The sequence below is a fragment of the Talpa europaea genome (assembly GCF_964194135.1).
Source record: "Talpa europaea genome assembly, chromosome: 1".
Lineage (NCBI taxonomy): Eukaryota > Metazoa > Chordata > Mammalia > Eulipotyphla > Talpidae > Talpa > Talpa europaea.
Window position 1 is genome coordinate 20,487,124 of NC_140073.1, and position 19,198 is coordinate 20,506,321.

Below are 19,198 nucleotides of genomic sequence, written 5' to 3' on the forward strand. Positions count from 1 at the left end.
GCCACACTGTTTAGCTTGGGGAGCCCTGTTCTTAGAGCACCTGCTCCCTTCAGGTATCAGGTGCTGCCTTGGAACTAGCCTAGAGCCTGAGTCTGTGGGGGGGACCCTCTGCTGAGATATGGTCTTTCAAATGTCCCACCAATCATCTTCCTAAGATCTTGCAGGATCTTCAGATCTGAATGGCATGCAAGCTGGAAGCCCAGGGCTGATACAACCTCCTCCCCAGGTTTTGTCATCTCCCAGGAATGCAGTCACAATTGGTAGGAGCGGCCCTGATGCCCAGGGCTAAGAAAATAATGGGGCCAAAACAGACTCTGAGCCAAGCATTGAGCCCAAATGATTTATTAAAGGAAGTACTTCAGGGTCAACCTGTACATATTTTTTTTTGGGGGTGGGCAGCAAGACAGGAAAGAGGAAGAAGCCAAAACAAGAGAGATTTTAACTGTACTGCCAGTCTCAGCTCAACCCCCCAGATGCTTGGGGGATAAATGACACCTTGAGAAACAAGAGTTGGGTTTTTGTACTTCCATACCCTTCATTCATTGCCTACAAGCAACCCTGGATCGGGCATGGTGAGGAAGATAAAAATCTAGACATTTTTTGTATGAACAAGATGGTACCCATGCCCAAGGTCACCTTCTGAAAGTTGTAGAAACCAGTGCTCAGCAACAAAGCTGGTAAAACATGCAGAGATTGAGCTGGTAAAAGGATTTGAGGGGGTCTGGATGGGCACTAGCACTATACAAGCCTTCTCAAAGCCATCGTGTATCTTCTTAAAGTGGTACAGCAAATCGCCTCATACTGTTACCCTGAAAAAGAAGACAAGGGTAGTGAAGGTCTTTCTTTAAATGTTTATCTGAAACAATATCCTGAAGAAATATTCCTCCCCAAGTACTGTTTTTGTTCACAAAATAGCATGTAAGGGCATGCTACACTTAATGTGTTTATGTCCCTAGGCTGAGTCCCAAAAGTGACAGGGAGATGTGCTATTTATGATTAATCATGGAATATTTTACTGAGCAAAGCAGGAGCTTGATGTTCCTTCCAGACCAGAGATGCAGATGTTGTAAATTTTCATTTGGTTTTGTGTGAAAACATCCATCCCACTGAGGATAAATGATACACAAAGCCCTTAAATCACACAGAAAAAAGAATCGTGAGCTTGTTTAATGGGGAGATACAAAGATTCTGAAATGAGAACCCATGAGGGGAAAAAGAGAGGCCTTGAAATCTAACCCTGGGGAGATGATCTGATGAGATGCAACTGGCCTGTGAACCCAACAGGTGGGTGTCTAAACTGGGAGAGAAAAGGATGAGCAAATTCTTAAAATTCTCTTCAAAAGCATCATAGGAGAGTGTCCAGCTTTGGAAAGTACAGGAAATAAATGAAAGGATAATGCCCAATAACAGTTTGATGCAGGAATGTAATTTTAAAGTTTCATTGTGCTGAAATAAAAGAGATAAATATACAGAGAACATGGTTGGAATCCAGAAGTCTGAATCATCATACTGGACCCAGTTCTGGAAACCCATCATGGGTAGACATTACTAAGAGGCCAGAAAATAATGTGCAATATTGCTTTATCATAGAATCGGCCCAATAATGCACTTTGGATTTCTTTGTGAAGTGTTCTTTAAGTTGTCTGTATTTTGGATATTGATTTCAATGTGCATTGGGTGCTTTGTCCATAAAGGCAAACAAAGGAAAAGGAGATTGTTACTTACATAAAAATCAGTCCAGTCAGAAAAAATGTCATCCTGTTTCACAGATGAGAAAAGGAAGGCTTGGCAAGATTAATTTTCCCAGAGCCTTGTTTGTTAAATGGAAGAATGATTAAATTCATATTTTTTAGGGAATGAAGTACCAGATGATTTCAGTGATATGTGGAATATAGAGAAACTAAAACTAACAGAAACACTAAACTAAACAAACCCTCGAAATCTGACTATAGAATTGATGCTACCAAAGGGGAAGATTGGGGAGAGGCTGCATAAGCAGGGTGGGAATGCAGCAGACTGTGGTAGAGGATTCTGGATGTTTTGGTGGTAGGCATAGTCTTATACATTTGAAGAGGTTGTAAAAAATTGTTAGCTCAATAAAAATAATATAAAAATATGGAATGTAAAAATAATTATCCTTTCATTCTTTCTACCATTCTTGAGTACCTACTGTATGCTTATTCTGGACATCAGAACCAAATGAGTATTTGAATTTATACTGGTCTGATCCTGGAGACCACTCTTTTTCCACCAGAGTCTGGTCGCAAAGCTTCCTTAAATATGACTTTAAATATGAAGTCATGCAAATTTGGAGTACTCTATGATAATGTAAGGTGACAAAGAGATTTGCACCAGTTGGAAAGAATATAAGAACATAAAAAAAGCCATGGAGACAATGCTAGGTTCATAGGTTTAGCAGAAAGAACCCAAAACCATTTTGCCTGATACTTTAAAAACAAACAACAGGGCCTCTCTGGTGGCGCAAGGGGTTAAGACACAACCTATGAAGTCATCCACAGCCACTGCAGCACCAGTTCGATCACCGGCCAGGGAGATACCCATATAGCGCAACAGACCTCTCCTGACTTGCCCGCTGCTCGCCCGCTGTCAAATACATTACTGAATTGCATGGGGACTGTTTTATAGGGATGAACCCATGTCGCCGATCTGCCTTCTCTGTTTCCCACTCTGTCTCTGGTGAATCCTCTCACCCCTTATACTTCTGGCCTGTACCTCAGTTCTTGTATGCATAAATAAATAAACCTTTAAAAAAAAAAAGTAACAACAGAAGCAACAACAAAAATATTAAACTTTCATGGTTACATTTTCTGATGATAAAACTTAGAGTGTAAAAAGAGCAAAAATTATTTTTCACGTTATAAGCCAGAGATAATGGCTAAATTTTTTTATTTGATTTTGGTTTTTAACATTATTTTAAATATGTCTGATGATTTTCTTCATATTTATCAATCTGTAAGCTGATATCTTTCATCAGTTTTGAGAAATTTTCAGCTGTTATCATTTTACATTTTCTCTCCTCCTTCTAGGATGCCAGTTATATCAGTTTATCAGCCTGCTTATTGTATCCCAAATGTTCCTTACATTTTCCAGTACAATTTTCACTTTTTTATCTTTTGGGTTTCATTCCACATTTTTACAGGTATCTTTTAGATTATTAATACTCTTAAACTATATCTGATTTGCTCATAAACACATCCACTGAGTTTCTACATTTTTGGTATTATACACTGTCAGTTCTAGATTTTTCCATTGGCTATTTTTCAAGGTTTCCAGTTTTCTGCTGAAATTCCTAATCTTTTATTTCCTTTACATATTCAGTATGGTTTTGTTAAATAGTATCAGACAACTGTATTTTTTATATCCTTTATAGATCTGTATCTATTATTTGAATTTCTTTTGAATTTTATTTTTTTCTTTTTTAAAGATTTATTTATTTATTTATACAAGCACTGGGTACAGTCAGAAGCGCCGGAGGGTGAGAGAATTCACCAGAGCCAGAGCGGGAGCAGAGCAGGCAGAAGGACCGAAGTACACTGCTGAGGGGAGCAGCGGGCAGCAGGAGAGGTCTGCGCGCCATGTGGGACCCTCCTCTGGTGGCTGGGGAGCAGCCGGGGATCGAACTGGTGCCGCAGAGGCTGCGGGTGGCTTCGCAACCAAGCGCTCAACCACCGCGCCACTGGGGAGGCCCTCTTTTGAATTTTAATGCTATAGTCTTGCCTTCCACTGGCCCCTAACTCAGAAACATCTTTGGACTCTATCCTGGTGACAATCCATGAATAATAACTTAGTCAAATAACAATCCACCATTCTAGGGTCTCATGAATTGAAGGTGCACCATTGATTTAATTATAGCTTTCTGGGGGCTGGGAGTAAAGAAATACTACAGAAAAAGTTCGTGTATGACCTGATTTCAGACATACTGCATTATTAAAGAGGATATAGCTAAGAATTACACAACTGTAGCAGAATTCTTTGACTTTGGGAAGACTTGCTATGTCCTGAGTCAGTTTCTCTTTAAATATTCCTTTAAAGCCTCCTTAGTGAAAGAAAGGATGGACCTGAGTTGTCCTAAGACTTTTTTATCTCTAAGGACTTAAGAGCACTCCATTGTTCCTGCTAGTTATTAAATCCACATTAAATGTAATAGGAATATGATTCATGAGAATCGTGCACAAAGAGGATCATGAGGGTGGAGCCTAGTGGACCATGGAAGAACTTACTTTGGAGGGGAGGAAAATCCAATGATAGGACTTAGGATAGAAGTGATTTTTTATCTTCTGCTAAAGTTACATGGTTAGAGGATATTCATTTTCTTTCAGCATTCTGGGACTGATTTTACGTATCACTCAAACCTTCTTGGCCATCATCTTCACTGAGCAAAGCTCAAAATAGTTGACGAACTACACTTAAATTACGCACATCATAGCCCTTTGATAGGCTAACTAGCCACAGATTCAAGTACCTGCCAGAACCAGGCATTCCAGTAGGTTCTATGGCCAAGTGAAGAATCAGTCCTCATCTACACAGAGCAGCTGATGATTGTCATGTGGCAATACAGGCCCAGGGTTTCCAGAGAGGAATTTTGTCAAAAGCTAGCAATACAGATTTTTATGAGGCTATTTTATGAAATATCCCTATTGGCTACTAATTCCATTTTCTAAGACTTGCAGGATTAATGCACCATGTTTTTGAGATGATTCCAGCCTATGGGCTTCTGTTGTTTGTTTCTAGGCTACACGTTCAGCGCCAGTGAGTCTGTACTATAAGAAGGTAGCCCCACCACGGAAGCAATATGGAGTGCTTTCTTTTCTTGCTCCTCCCACATCTCAGCAGTGTTCCTAGAAATAGAAGCACTGAGCCCACTTGAAGTTTCAAAAAGTGCATTGACCTCCTTATTGCATCTCAGTATTTTTAAACAGTTCACTCAGTTAGATCGACTTTTTACACTTAAAATGGGAATTTGGAATCACTCACCAGGGAAATTGCTCATATTACACATCCCCAAATCACCCAGAGTATCATGAGATCATCTTCCACATGGTCTACGACAATCTTAGAGTAGACAAATCAGCAATTTGGCTAATATTAGCAACCTTGCCAAATTACACATAGGGAAACTATCAGTTTATTTTTAGTTTTCAAATATTTTAGAAGTGTTATCTGAAGATTCTTTTCTTGCCAAGGGGCAAGAAAATAAGTTGCTTAAAAGATAATTGGGTTGGTTATGGGAAGAAAAGCATGTCAAATACATAATTGAATTGCATGGGGACTGTTTTATAGGGATGAACCCGTGTCCTAGAAGAAATTATTTAAAAGAGACTAGGAAGGCTGATAGAGTGATTGGTACCTATACTCAGTAATTAAGGGTTGAATTTTTCAGGGAACTTCATTTCCTTAAGCAAGTACTATTCGGTATTATGCCATAATCCATTTGAGGAAAATGTTATCTATCTGACAGAATATTTCCAGACTATATCTAATATCCTGTTCAGTGCTCAGAATAGCTGGTAATGTCATTTCTACTTTAAGTAACTGTCTAACATGAGCTAGAGAATAGAAATACCTTTGCAATGAATACCATTAAGTGTGTAGATGGAAAGTTGTATTTGAAGATCAAGGGAAATCTATTATGTCTCTGAATTTATATTGTCCTCTAGTACAATACTTTTATAGTACAACTATGTTCTTAAATATGAAATATAAAATCTAAATTCACTTCTATACTTGGCTGTTTCTCATCATCTTTACTTTCTGGGTATAACATAAATAGGAAACAGAAGAGTCTACTTTAATTGCCCAAGCCTTAGGGAAGCAAGGAGATGATACAACACTGAAATACAATAGCTTTGTATACTGATCATAAAATCTAAGTGAAATAGTTAATTTGATTAAGCCTGTCCAGCACCCACAGTTTGAGAGAGAGATGAACATGATCATATGAGAGCCAATTGTGGTGTCAAATTTATTTATATGTGAAATGATATACTTCTCAATTTAATAATAAATCATTAAAGCCAGGGGAGACAGGTCCAATATATTCATTTTCTATTATGAGCTCTCTCTTGGTAATTCTTTTGAGTGTCATTCCAAGTAAGCTCCATGTCCCTGCAAAGAAATATGAAAAGATTTGATTCAAGGAGGGGGTGCTTCAGACTTGTCATAATTCTCCTTTTCTTTTCACTTTCAGTCCTTGAAGAAACAAACTGCTCGGACCCTGGGGGCCCAGTCAATGGGTACAAGAAAATAACAGGAGGCCCTGGGCTTATCAATGGGCATTCTGCAAAAATTGGCACTGTCTTGTCCTTCTTTTGTAACAACTCGTATGTTCTCAGTGGCAATGAGAAGAGAACATGCCAGCAGAATGGAGAGTGGTCAGGGAAGCAACCCATTTGCATAAAAGGTAACATGCAAATATTTCTGAAGTCTATAGAAGTAGCTGGAGTTGCTGAACTTTTCAGTAGCTCCCATACATGTTTTTGAGTCCCTGGAAAAATGCCTTTTTATCTTATGTTCTCACTGGAACTGTACTTAACTCACAGGTTGGAATCCATCCCTAGAAACATTGGCTTCCTTTTTGGATCTCTGAAGGGCCTGCTAATCCAAATCACATGTTGATGTGATCAAGAAGAGTCGTGTAGTTACCAGAGCAGCTTAGGAAAGATGACAGGCCTGAATTTTATGTATGCAAACCTCAGGAAGAATTGAACGAATTAATATGTATTTATAAAACATTTACCTAAAGAAATAATATTAGTGGAAGAAATAAAAACACAATAGACATATCATCCCTACCAGCTCACATGAAATGTTAAGATGTTTAAAAACATCTTATGAAGACAGGGGAGGCTGGGTAAATTGTGGAAAGGGAGTCAACTGTGTAGTGGTGGATGGAAACTAAACTTTGGGTGGCATACATAATGCAGTATGTACAGATGTCGAATTCCAATTATTATTTTGCATAAAGAATTCCAATTTTTTTGTATAACTAATTCCAATTATTATTTTGTGTAACTATACAAAAAAGACAGAAAGCCCTTGAACATTCAAAGGAGAGTTACAGCAAGAGATGACTTTGTGTTCATTTAGAGAAAGGAAACAATATTTCTTAGAAGAGGGCAGGTTGCAAGTAGCAGGTGGGACTGGAGCAGTTTGGGAAGCCAAGAAGGATTTGTAAAGGTGGAGAGAATTAGGATGAAATACTCCATTTGGAAGACAAAGAAAAAGAAGTGTAGGCAGATGTGAAAGAAGAGTGCAAACTCAAAGCGAGGCCATTTGGGGATCAGGGAGGTACATTTTAAAAGGTCATTTGAGACCAGAAAAATGGAATGCGGTATAGAAGTTGGAACCTCACCCCTTGGCAGTGGAATGAGTAGTTCCCTCTGAACTCATTCACGCCCTGCTCCATGCCAACAGCCCCACGATTTGGGGAGCAGGTCACAATAATTTGGCTGTTTCCTGGAAGAAAAGCAATGTCCTTGGCCTAGATTATCCAGATAATTGCCTCAATCCTCCACTATCCCTTCTGGGTGTTTGTCAACAACCCAAATCTGAGGAAAAGGCATGAAAGAGAATGACTTGTGAAAGGAATAAATCACTTTAGACTTTAGCCAGAAGCGACCTTCAGACCCCACCAGCACAGACTCTGATTCTTGATTTCATTAAGCATGGAAATGGTGTTCCATACGTCCTTGGAGATTTTTGTCCACTCTTCTCTTACAAATTAATCCCACCAAAGTTCCCTGGGTTGCTAATTAGATGAATGTTGGCTGCTTGATTGGGAAAGTGAAGCGGGACGGGTTCCTTTTCACTGGTGGAGAAAGCAAGAGACTCCCACAAAGTTCAGCTGGGCTTTGGGCTGCCCTCGAATGGCTGTTCGAGCCTTAATTGCAGAGAAAGCAGCTGGAGGAGCCAGTGGGCCAAGAACCACCAACTGTCTGGTTTCCAGTGAGAACCCTGGAGCTCCCTGTGCTGGGCTATATTGTGGAACCTCCACTTTTGACTTTTATTCTGTCTTGGAAAAGTTCAATAATGCTTATTTTTTGTGAATAGTCATCCTAACCTATTAACTGCCTTTATTTGAGTACCCCGGTGAGGCAGTACTAGGAAGAGGGACAAAGATGGACAAATTGCTTTTCAAAGGGATTGTGTTACCTAGGTTCTGCAGAGAGTTATTCAGGTGAAAGGCAGCATGTCCTTTTGCTGAGGGAGCTGTTGGCTGACCTGGGCGTGTGCATCCCATGCCCAGAGAAAGGTAGCTGGGGAAGAATCTGAAGTGACTGGGTTAGCAGTTCACCTGGAACAGGGTTATGCAGTGTTACCTTTTATTCCCAGCCTGCCGAGAACCGAAGATCTCAGACCTGGTGAGGAGAAGAGTTCTTCCAATGCAGCTTCAGTCAAGGTGAGTTGAAACACCTGAACTGTGCTGTAAAGGTGAATAAATGTTTCCCTCCCACACTTTCACCACTCGTATTACACCAAAGATGGCTTGGGGGTTTCTCAGGGACACTCAGAGTGACTGACTGTGAAAGAATAGGGCTTGTTAGATGGAGGCTTGCTAGCCAGCTGCCTCTAGCCAAGAGGTAGCAACAGTTGGAAGATGGGCAAACTGTACTGGCTCATGGAGAAGTAGTTGGTTGGTTGGGAAGTAAGATTTTAAGATGATCCTTGAGGACCCTCATTTTCATGCTTGAACCTTCCTGAAACGACTGTGTTTATTATGGCAGCTTCTAAGGAGATGGCATTCCTGCCAAAGGCGGCCAGCTCTGGCTCAGGGGGATGTGCTGTAGTAACCAACTAGGCGAGGCAGGCTGTGGGGCCAAGAGTAGAGATCACTGACCAGCTCTGATGTGGGAGGTGAGCCTGCAGGTACCCCCAGCCTTGCTCTGGGAATTGAAGTGGTAATACTTGGAGAGAATAGCCCCTTTCCTTCTTCTCATTTCCTTAATTTGTAGGAAATACTGCTCTCTCCTCCCCATCCCCTTCCACTCCAACCCACGGGCTACCTTGTTTTTCCTGTTTCTTCCAAGCCCATCTCAGCTTCAGAACCTCTGCTATTGTGGCTCTTTCTGTCTGGAATCTGCTTCCCCTGAATTTCACTGAGGCTTCATGTCTCACCTCCTTCCATTCTCTGCTCAGTCCTCATGTGGCAGAGAGACCTTCCCTGACTGTCCTTTAAAAAAACAAGTCACTCCCTAGACCCTGACCACCCAGCTGACTTCTCTACCCATCATGCTCTCCTCTTCTCTGACAACTTCCATTTTCAACTTGGCATTGCTCTCCACAGCTGTCATACATACTTTTAAAAAATTATTTATCCATTTCTGCCTGCTTCCCCCACACTAAAACAAATGTAGAAGTTACAAGTGCAGGAACATTTTCTTTTTCATTCATTGTGAAGTTCTAGTGCCCAGACCAGTGCCTAGCACATAGTAGTGTTGTTAGGGGGAAAAGGATGTCCCAAAGCAAATTCCATATAGGCTTTGTGGACTCCACCCCCACCCCAGGTCAAAGCCAAAGACACTGGGAACTCCAAATCCCATCATCACCAAAGGAAGGTGGCTGGGACCTGAGGGTGGGGTTAAGCAGCCAGGTGAATACAAAAGGCAGACACGTGGGCTTTGGGGGCTCTCCATTTTTGGGCTCTCGGCCAGCTCGCAGCGTCCGGCCAGCTCTGAGAGTGACTTTGGGTTTCCAGGTCGTCGGATCGGGTAGGACGCATTAAAGACTTTATTTCCCTATTTTCTCCCTGAGTTGTACATTTTCCTTATTTCCTTTTCTCTTGTAAATAAACCTTTTATTAACCCTTTTGCGTGTGTCTGTAGTAGAGTATTCATAAGTCCCTTTAAAGCACGCGGGTGAGGACCCACAGCCAGGAACCCGTTTAATATCGGGGTTGCTCTATAACAGTGTTAGGGGGAAATGATGTCCTGAGTTAATCCCATACAGGCTTTGTGGACCCCACCCCCACTCCAGACTAAAGCCATCAAGACATTGGGAAAGACAAATCCCATCACCACCAAGGGAGGGTGGCTGGGACCTGAGGGTGGAGTTGGGTAGCCAGGTTGGATATAAAAAACCAAACACGTGGGCCTTGGGCGCTCTCTCTGGCTCGCGATCACTCGCCTCCTGGCTTCACGGCTCCTGGCTGGCGGCCAACTCTGAGAGCGCCATTTTGGGATTCCTGATCGGCGGATTGGGTAGGACTCATTTAAAACTTTGTCTCCCACTTTTCTCCCAGAGCTGTACATTTCCTCATTTCCCCTTCCCTTGTAAATAAACCTTTTATGAACCTTTCACGTGTGCCTGCAGTAGAGCATTGATAAGTCCTTTTAAGCGCGCGGGTGAGGACCCACAGTCAGGCACCCCGTTTTGTATCGGGGTTGCTCTACAACAGTAGGACGAATGCATTGGATGGATACTTGAAGTCTCCAAACCTGGCTCTGTGTTTTTTTAGGGTTGATGCAGGGCTTCTTTACACTCAGTATTTTGGGACAAGTTCCTAAACTTACTGAGCCTTTTATCTTTTATAAAATAAAGATAAATCACAATACCTTCTGTCTCACATCACTGTCAGGATTAAATGATACACTCGCTTTAGGATGAGCTCCTTTAATCCTCACCACAATCTCTGAGGCAGGTATTATTATTCCATTTTATTCTACTAGAGGTTTTATTACTATTTTATGACAGATGCATAAACTGAGGCTCAGAGAAGGTTAGTAACTTGCCCAGGGGCACATTGCTAGAAGTGGCAGAAGAAGGGTGTAAATCCAGGGTGTCAGAGGCTGGGGTCTTCAGGGTCACCTGGGTCTTCGAGGTCTGCTCCCTTATGCACTGAGCTTTATCTGAGCCTTAAGGAGTGGCACAAGGCTTTTTACATGTGAACGCTTATCAGCAGCAGCTTTTGTTTTTAGAAACAGTAACCAGGGACCTCTGTGAATAAGATATTACTTCAACTAGAATTGACCCTAACCCAGTGACCTGATTGTTCACAAATCAGGATGTTATTCCTGAGTCTAGTCCTTCCTGTGACCTTCCCCTTGTCCCCTTGTGTGTCTGTCTTTCCTTTTGTAGGCAAAGCATTTCCTCAGGTTCAAGGGCACAGAACCTAAAACATTTCCTCTTTTCTGATCCTGTCATCTGCCTGTGGCTGGACTTTCCAATAAGTGGGATAGAACTTTAATTGCCAAGGAGATATCTTATAGAAGAAACCTTGAGCAATTTAAAAACTTCGCCCAGCTTCACACTATTTTTTAAAGATTTATTTGTTTATGGATACAAGAACTAGGGTATAGGCCAGAGGTGCCGGGGGTGAGAGGATTCACCAGAGACACAGTGGGGAGCAGAACAGACAGATCTACTGGAATATACTGCTGAGGGGAGCAGCGGGCGAGACAGAAGGGTCTGCTGTGCCATGTGGGTTACCTCCCTGGCTGGGGATTGAACTCATGCTGCAGAGGCTGCCGACAGCTTCAAAGTGCTGTGTCTTAACCCCTTGAGCCACCAGGGAGGGCCCCAGCTTCACATTTTTAGAGTGACTGTAACAGGCACTAACTCTGGTAGTGGCAGGGTTGCAGGCGCTTCATGGAGATGAGAAGGCAGGCCTACAATTTGGGTGTAAGCATCTTTCTGAAAGACTTCTGGAGGGGACCACTCCTCCCTAGGGCAGCACAGACTTTGAATAGACCGAAAGATGAGCTTGTTTGCAAGTGTAGAAGCTCTCTGAATTGCAGACATGGTTCTAAATAAGCTGAAGATTTGTTGTTTGAAATGTGGCCTTTGGATGTAAACGTGGATGCATATTTGCTCTGAGCAAAGCACTGCCGCAAACTGCAGAACATGGTGATGTCAGCTTGGTGTAGCAGGGAGCAGGGTGGGGCTGGGGGCTGTGCTGGCTGCCATTTTAGCCTTCTGTGTCCCCTTCACCCCTCCCCTCATCTCTCTGGATTTCTATTCTCCATTCATTAAACAGGAATGAAAACACTGATTCCTATTCCTAGAGGAATTCTAACTTTTCAGTTAACAGTTGTGCACTGATATAAAATAAACACGAACACGAGCTGTACAATGTTCGTTGGTGTCCCCCAAGAATCTCTGAGAAGTCTCTCGGGGGTTCAGCTTCATTTAAAAAGCCTTTTTTTTACATTTACATACAATGCTCCATATTTCTCCCAATCAATGTGCCCTGAGAGAAAGTTCTATCCTCTAAGGTGTACTAATTACATCTGCTAATTGCTAAATCAAGCTACTGTATCAACACAGTTTAGTTCAAGTCAATTTCTAATATTGCCCCATTATGATAATAGTTAGAGAGAAAAATATCTCTGGATTTCTCTTATTCAAATTAGCTTCCTTTGCTGTTTCATTTCACAGTTAATTGTTGTGTGTGTGCACGTATAACGCACCTTCGGATAACAGCTATTATGTTAGATATTATCCTCTCTACTTAAGATCCTAGGCAGCTGGAGGACTGCCAGGAATGGAAATGGAGGAACAGAATGAAGGTTGAGCAATTTGTTCAGTGGTAGAGGGAATGTGTGTGTGTGTGTCTGTCTGCCTGTGTGTGTGTGTGAGGGGGGGGGGGCTGGAGCGGGGAGAGAAATGACATCACCACTTTCCTTCTTCTGTAACCAAATACCCATGTGGAGGGTATTGGGAGATTGATGTGGCTCCTAACGGGGCACAATGGCAGTCACTCACCCTGCTCCTCTGGGTGTGTGTCCCCATGCAGGGAGACACCCTTGCACCAGCTGTACTCGTCAGCCTTCAGCAAGCAGAACCTGCAGGGCGCCCCCACCAAGAAGCCGGCCCTCCCCTTTGGAGACCTGCCCCCTGGGTACCAGCATCTGCACACCCAGCTCCAATACGAGTGCATCTCACCCTTCTATCGCCGCCTGGGCAGCAGCCGGAGGACGTGTCTCAGGACCGGGAAGTGGAGCGGGCGCGCCCCATCCTGCATCCCTAGTGAGTGGAGGCTTGTGCTTGGGAGGGAGAAGCCTACGTCTTCCCTAGCTGCCCACCAAAAGCCTTTAACACTGTTAAAGATGTTCTGGGACCTTGTCTTGTCCAAATTGTTGGCTTGTCCTTTCTTGAGCTTGGTGATGTCTGTGATCCCACAGCTAGAGCTTCCTTCCTTGGGCTTAAACTTATCACCCAGGAGAAATTAACTCTTTAAATCTTAAGTGAATTTTTTTGAGGGGGAGGGCCCACCTTCTATCATACTGACTTGGAGAAAGGGGCGAAACAGTCACTAAACACTGAGTGGGGATGGGATTACTCCAGGGATGTCATCTTGGTTACCCCATCTAAGCCACAGGTTTCATGCTCCTCATCCAATGGTATCACTTGCGAAATTGTTATTAATCTGGTGGTGAAGTATTAATTACCAATTAGGTTATGTTGGCGATTACCACAATCATACCTGGAAGGGTCTTGCATAGAGTGAACTCTCTTTCCCATGCTCTTTGTCAAAGGAGACCAGCATGGCTTAGTTTGTTGTGGTCGTATTAATAATGAAGTCACCTGAGCCTGAATCTACTTGTATTTATCATCTCACTTGGTCTACCCAAGAACTTGGGAGGTAGATGTTATTCCTACATTCATTTTACAGGCAAGAAGACTGAAACTCTCAGGAATTCATCAACAGTCCTATTGATTAGACTAGACTATCGATGATTGCTAGACTAGTCAGTAGGACTATTGATAGTGCCTCGGATTGGAAGCCTCCAATCTTAACCTCAGACTTTATCACTAACTATGTGAAGGTAGTTGATTAATATCTAAAGGGGAAAGACAAACAGTTCGGCTGCCCAGTGGCCATCAGTACCCTGGGGCCCACCTTTCTCACTTTGTACTCTGATGTCGAGTGACACATTCCCCTTTGTATGGAAGGTCTGAGTTCATCTTACTAAACTGCTGCTTTCTCCATAGTCTGTGGGAAAACTGAGAACGTCACTACTCCCAAGACCCAGGGGACACGCTGGCCGTGGCAGGCGGCCATCTACAGGAGGGCCAGCGGGGTGCACGGTGGCAGCCTACACAAGGGCACGTGGTTCCTGGTCTGCAGTGGCGCCTTGGTGAATGAGCGCACAGTGGTGGTGCCTGCCCACTGTGTGACTGAGTTGGGGAAGGTCACCGTGATCAAGACAGCAGACCTCAAAGTCGTCCTGGGGAAGTTCTACCGGGATGACGATCGGGATGAGAAGACCATCCAGAGTTTGCGGGTGAGAGAGGGTTGCAAGCTGGGAACCGGGCCTCTAGCTCAGGAAATGCCAGGTGCTGGCAGAATGGTGACTGTGCCAGTTCTGTCACCTTGGCACCATAGCACCCTTGCAGAGCCTGGCACGTAGCAGGTGCCCAGTATTTCATATTTATCGATACCAGAAAGGGGCCTCTGAAAGATGATTGTTTTCTTTCCCTTTGTGTTAAGTAGGTTTTGAGGACATAGTTTTTATCCAGGATACTTCTAATCAGTTTATGAAATCTTCTCTCCTAATCAATTTATAACCTTCTCTCTATGCCCACCTTCTTGCATCCCTCCTCGGATCTTGTATTAGCTGCACAACTATCTGCCCATCCATTCAGCAATCCAACAGTCTGTCCATCCATCCATCAATCCTTCCTTCCATCCACCCACCCACCCACTATCTGTCCATGAGTATTTGAGCTTCTAGAGTGTGCCAAATAATAGAACTTATATCTGAAAATTTATATATCTTTTATCATACAAACATACACACATGCATATGTATCACAGATGTAAACTCCTAGAGCCCCCTATCAAATAGGATGATCAGCAGCAATTTGGGATAATTGGGGAAAATTTTGTGGATAAGTCTTCCAGAACATTCAGGGGTGTAGCTCTCAATGGCTTGAAGCAAACAAAAATGTTTACAGTGCACCATACTAGTCTTGGTAGTCCTAATACTATATAGTATATTTTGATCATGCTAGCACATTTTTTTAAACAATTATTTGCCAGCATTTAAAAATCAGGAGGTTTTGGGTAAGAGATGGAGTCTATTCCTGGCAGAGTTAGAAGACTGGCCCCTTCTCTGCATGGCAGGGGTCAGCCATGGCACATGGCCTCTGCCCACGCGAGACAGGGACTGTGCTGTCATCCTCCACAGCCTCACCTGTCCACAACACTCTTGAACACTATTTGCGAGGCCCCAGGAGGTATTTCAGTTTGCAGCTCTGGAAATCGAGCAATTGCTTTCTCTGATCCCTGGAGCTCAGTATTTCCAAATCATTGCTGCTCTCTCTTAGACGTTTCCTCCTGATAACTCAGCCCCAGGGCTTGCCTGCTCTTGTGCACCCTGGCGTTGGCTGCTTACCATTGCTCTCCCTTTCTTGTGTCTGTAGATTTCTGCAATCATTCTGCATCCCAACTACGACCCCATCCTGCTGGACGCCGACATCGCCATCCTGAAGCTCCTTGACAAGGCCCGCATCAGCACCCGCGTCCAGCCCATCTGCCTCGCAGCTGCTCGGGACCTCAGCACCTCCTTCCAGGAGGCTCGCATTACTGTGGCTGGCTGGAATGTCCTGGCAGACGTGAGCAGCCCTGGCTTCAAGAACGACACGCTGCGCTCAGGGGTCGTCAGGGTGGTGGACTCACTGCTCTGTGAGGAGCAGCACGAAGACTATGGCATCCCCGTGAGTGTCACGGACAACATGTTCTGCTCCACCTGGGATCCAAATGCCCCTTCCAACATCTGCACGGCAGAGACAGGGGGCATCGGGGCTGTGTCCTTCCCGAGCCGGGCGTCCCCCGAGCCGCGCTGGCATCTGGTGGGGCTGGTCACCTGGAGCTATGACAAAACCTGCAGCCACAGCCTCTACACGGCCTTCACCAAGGTGCTGCCTTTTAAAGACTGGATAGAGCGGAACATGAAGTGAGCTGCAGGCCACAGAGCGCCTTTTCCACGCTTCCATCTGGATATGTGTGTGTAAAGCAGCGTGGCCCTGATGTACGATTTTGCCCACAAATTGGGCTGTGCCCGGGCATCTGAGTTCAGGGACAAAACTCAGCAGAGGGGGAGTAGAGCTCACTTCTGGTAAGCCACGGCCTCCCGGACATCTCGACCATATAGAAGATGCTGTGGCTTGTAAGAAACGTTTCTGCACAAAAGACTGTATGAATAGCTCAGTAAACGTCCCCCAGCCGCCTGCTGACCTGGTGGCCTTCCCTTCTGCCCGTCAGTGCTGAGAATGTCACGGTCAGCTCTGCTGGAAAGAGGCAGGGGCTTCACGAGGGCTCTTCCAAGGCTCCAGCCAGACCAAGTTCCAGAGTCACCCGCAGGCCAGCCCCTGCCAGCCGACTCAGATGTGGCCGGGCCTCGAACACACGACCTCGGTCAACGTGTTCTCTCCTTTCTAGTCCCCTGTGCACCTTTTAATAAGACGCAGGTTGACTTCTGACCTACAGAGAAGATTGCTACGACTCTGCTTCCTCTTTGCCCCTTCTCTCAGCTACACATCAGGTTGATGGTTTGGGGACAGCTCTTTAAAATAGATCCCATAGGTGCCACCCATAGGTGGCCTCCTATCATGCACTTGACAAAGCTGATGCCACCTTTTCAGTGCCAGCCCTTGCAGTTTGCTGAGTCATGGGCTGGGGGAGAGAGACTTGGGGGCACCATCTGATAAGGCATAAATGGAGGAAAATACCTGGGATTCCATGATTTCTAGGTGCTCTGGCTCTTGTGTTCTTGATCTAGCACAAACTGCTTTGAGCCTCTGTGAAACTTTGATATATTTTCATAGATTCTTCTGTTGGCTCACACGAGATTGAGACATACAACAAAACTATAGGTTCACTGTTTTCTGTAACTTGTGTGCTTTCCATTCAAGCCCCACTCCTGACCGCTTGAATAGCAGAGGAAAAAATGAACTCAATCCAATCCTATCCCTGCAGTGATCTCTTTTCAGTCAGATGGCTTTTTTTTTTTTTTTTTTTTGGAGGGTGGGGTGGACTCCTACTTTTATTCTTTATGCCCTACTCTACTCACCGGTTTTCTTCTCTCCAATGTCACATGGAGGCTCCGGTGACTCCAAGCACCGGGTCACAGCATGCTCCACTGCCTCTGGCTCTTGGGTGTGTGTGCTGGGTCTTTCCCATTCCTGGGTGTTTTGCTGACATTGACATTGGGTGTAACTTGTGCCATTTCCTCTGCTTCCCTGGGGCGCAGTGACTTACCCTGCTGACGTGGCTCCTCTGCAGCCCTGGCTGGCACTGGCCCGCTTGAGATCTGGGGGTGACTCTTCTGTCACCCTGCTTTGAGTCACTTGGCCTCATTGTGACAGTGATGACTTTCCCTGGCGGCTACCCAATCAGACTCTTGGTGACCTCCTCCTGCTCCCTTGAGGGCTTCTGGGAACTTCTTGGTCTTTTCCAGACATCATGAGGGCAAGAGCGTAGGGTTGGCATGGGGTATCCTGGGAGACATTTGGCTTTCTTAGATTAGACCCAACCAGGAATATGCTCTTTCTTCAGCCTATTGGAGAGGACTCTGTCCTAAGACAGAGGTCAGGATGTTTGTTTCTCAACCTGCCTCTCCATCTCTGTATCTTTACATAATTCCTTCAGCCAGAAGGAAATTTCTGGTACTTTCTCTTTTTGTCAGGCTTTCTTGGGGCTTTCCATAGTTCTCCTCCTCCTCCTTTTACCCCCCACTCCAACCTACCTGCCACCACCTCATATATTAGTCTTCAACTCCTAAGTAATGATCACTCAGTATCATCTGAAACAAGAAATGTTTATTGACTTGCAGTTTCAGTGGGTTAAGAATTGGGGAGCTGAGGTCAACATAGGCTGCTCAAGAGGTTATCCAGAGCTGCGGTCATCCCAAGCCTTACTGGTGCTAAAACATTGGATACAATGCATATTGGTCAAGTTGCTCAAGATTTTCTTCATTTTTTTAAGCTTAGAAGCTTGGATCTTGAGATGTATAAGGGAAGTAAGATCAATGAGATGTAAATTAAAATTCCTGACCTTGGGCAGATCATCTAACCTCTCCAGCTTGGTTATGTCAACTGTTAGGTTGACAAACTGTCCTTTGTGGACTAGCGGCATAGGGTGTGCTTGGGTGGTGATTATGGTGTAGTAACAAAGTAACAATTCTAAAGGGGGATCCATTAGACTCTAAAACTCAACTATGTAAATCAATGTTAACTTAATAACATAAATTATTAATAATAAAGTTGGAATAGTAATTAAAAAAAGATAAAATGTCTTCCACCAGTTCAAAAGCAAAAAAAAAAATAATAATCTGTCCTCTGTGGTAGCTGTGATGATGGAGATAGTGAGTAAGGCAATGAACATAGTGCCTGGCATATCAGGTGCTGCCCATGGTGCCTGGCAGGGTCGGGTCTGGCTAGCTGGGCTTCTGCCTCTGTAGGGACATCTGGCCTGGGTACCTGTGCTTCATCCTCTGGCTCTGTCCTAATGCCTCATCTGGCCATCATGTTCCCTTACTTCTCTACACTCTCTACCATTCAGTGTCATTTTCTATCCTTGCCACACCACTCAGATTGGGCTCACATTTATGTCATTTCAGCTATGACTTTGATCCCTTCAGAAGCAGAATCTGGCCCCAACTCCAATGACATCATCTCTGCTGCTTGACCCCATAGCTGTTTGCTTCTCTCTCTAGTCTTTCCTCCCCCAGCACTGCTCAGTATACAAACACTCAGACACACAACACCAAGACTGCAATAGGACAAGAGAGTCAGATGATCAGAAAGGAGTCTGCCGCTTGGCCCCGTCTGGCTGCTATGGGAAAGCAGCCCATCTCCCTTCGTACCTTGGTCCTCGCAAACCTCTCATCCCAGGGAAGAGACACCACCTTTCCACTGGATATCTGGAGGATTTATTATCCTAGGTTTTTTCAGAGTCAGGACCCAGAAAAGTCATCTAGAATAAAGGGTTACAATGGTCACAGTCAGTGGTGGGCACTGGTGGAGAAGTATTTGTGAGGCTGTTGCCTTTGCATCTGGTGTGGAACCTGAAATTAACCAAGCTAGCAGTTGTGAAGAGAGCTGGATATGAAGTTGGCAGAGCCAGGACAAACTGGGACCCTCAAGGACAAGTGGAAACCCATGTTTGTCTCTTATCATCCCCAATTTCAGTGATATGAGAGGCCTGTGGGAGAAGATGATGCCCTTTGCAGGTAAC

General features: G+C 44.3%; 1 protein-coding gene across 3 annotated transcripts in view; it reads left to right on the forward strand.

Annotated features, from left to right (window-relative positions):
- PAMR1 (peptidase domain containing associated with muscle regeneration 1) overlaps positions 1-15,921 on the forward strand; it is a gene marked incomplete at both ends in the record, with an annotated part of 76,473 nt that extends 60,552 nt beyond the window's left edge. For 2 of the 3 annotated variants that reach the window (XM_084238412.1, XM_084238414.1), the window contains 5 exons: positions 6,209-6,421; positions 8,353-8,419; positions 12,752-12,984; positions 13,951-14,243; positions 15,385-15,921. In XM_084238412.1, the coding sequence (XP_084094538.1) occupies positions 6,209-6,421; positions 8,353-8,419; positions 12,752-12,984; positions 13,951-14,243; positions 15,385-15,921 (1,343 nt within the window). Of the gene's footprint in view, positions 1-6,161; positions 6,422-8,352; positions 8,420-12,751; positions 12,985-13,950; positions 14,244-15,384 lie in introns of all 3 variants that reach the window. The other variant, XM_084238413.1, reaches the window with a different exon arrangement.
- Positions 15,922-19,198: the final 3,277 nt, after the last annotated feature.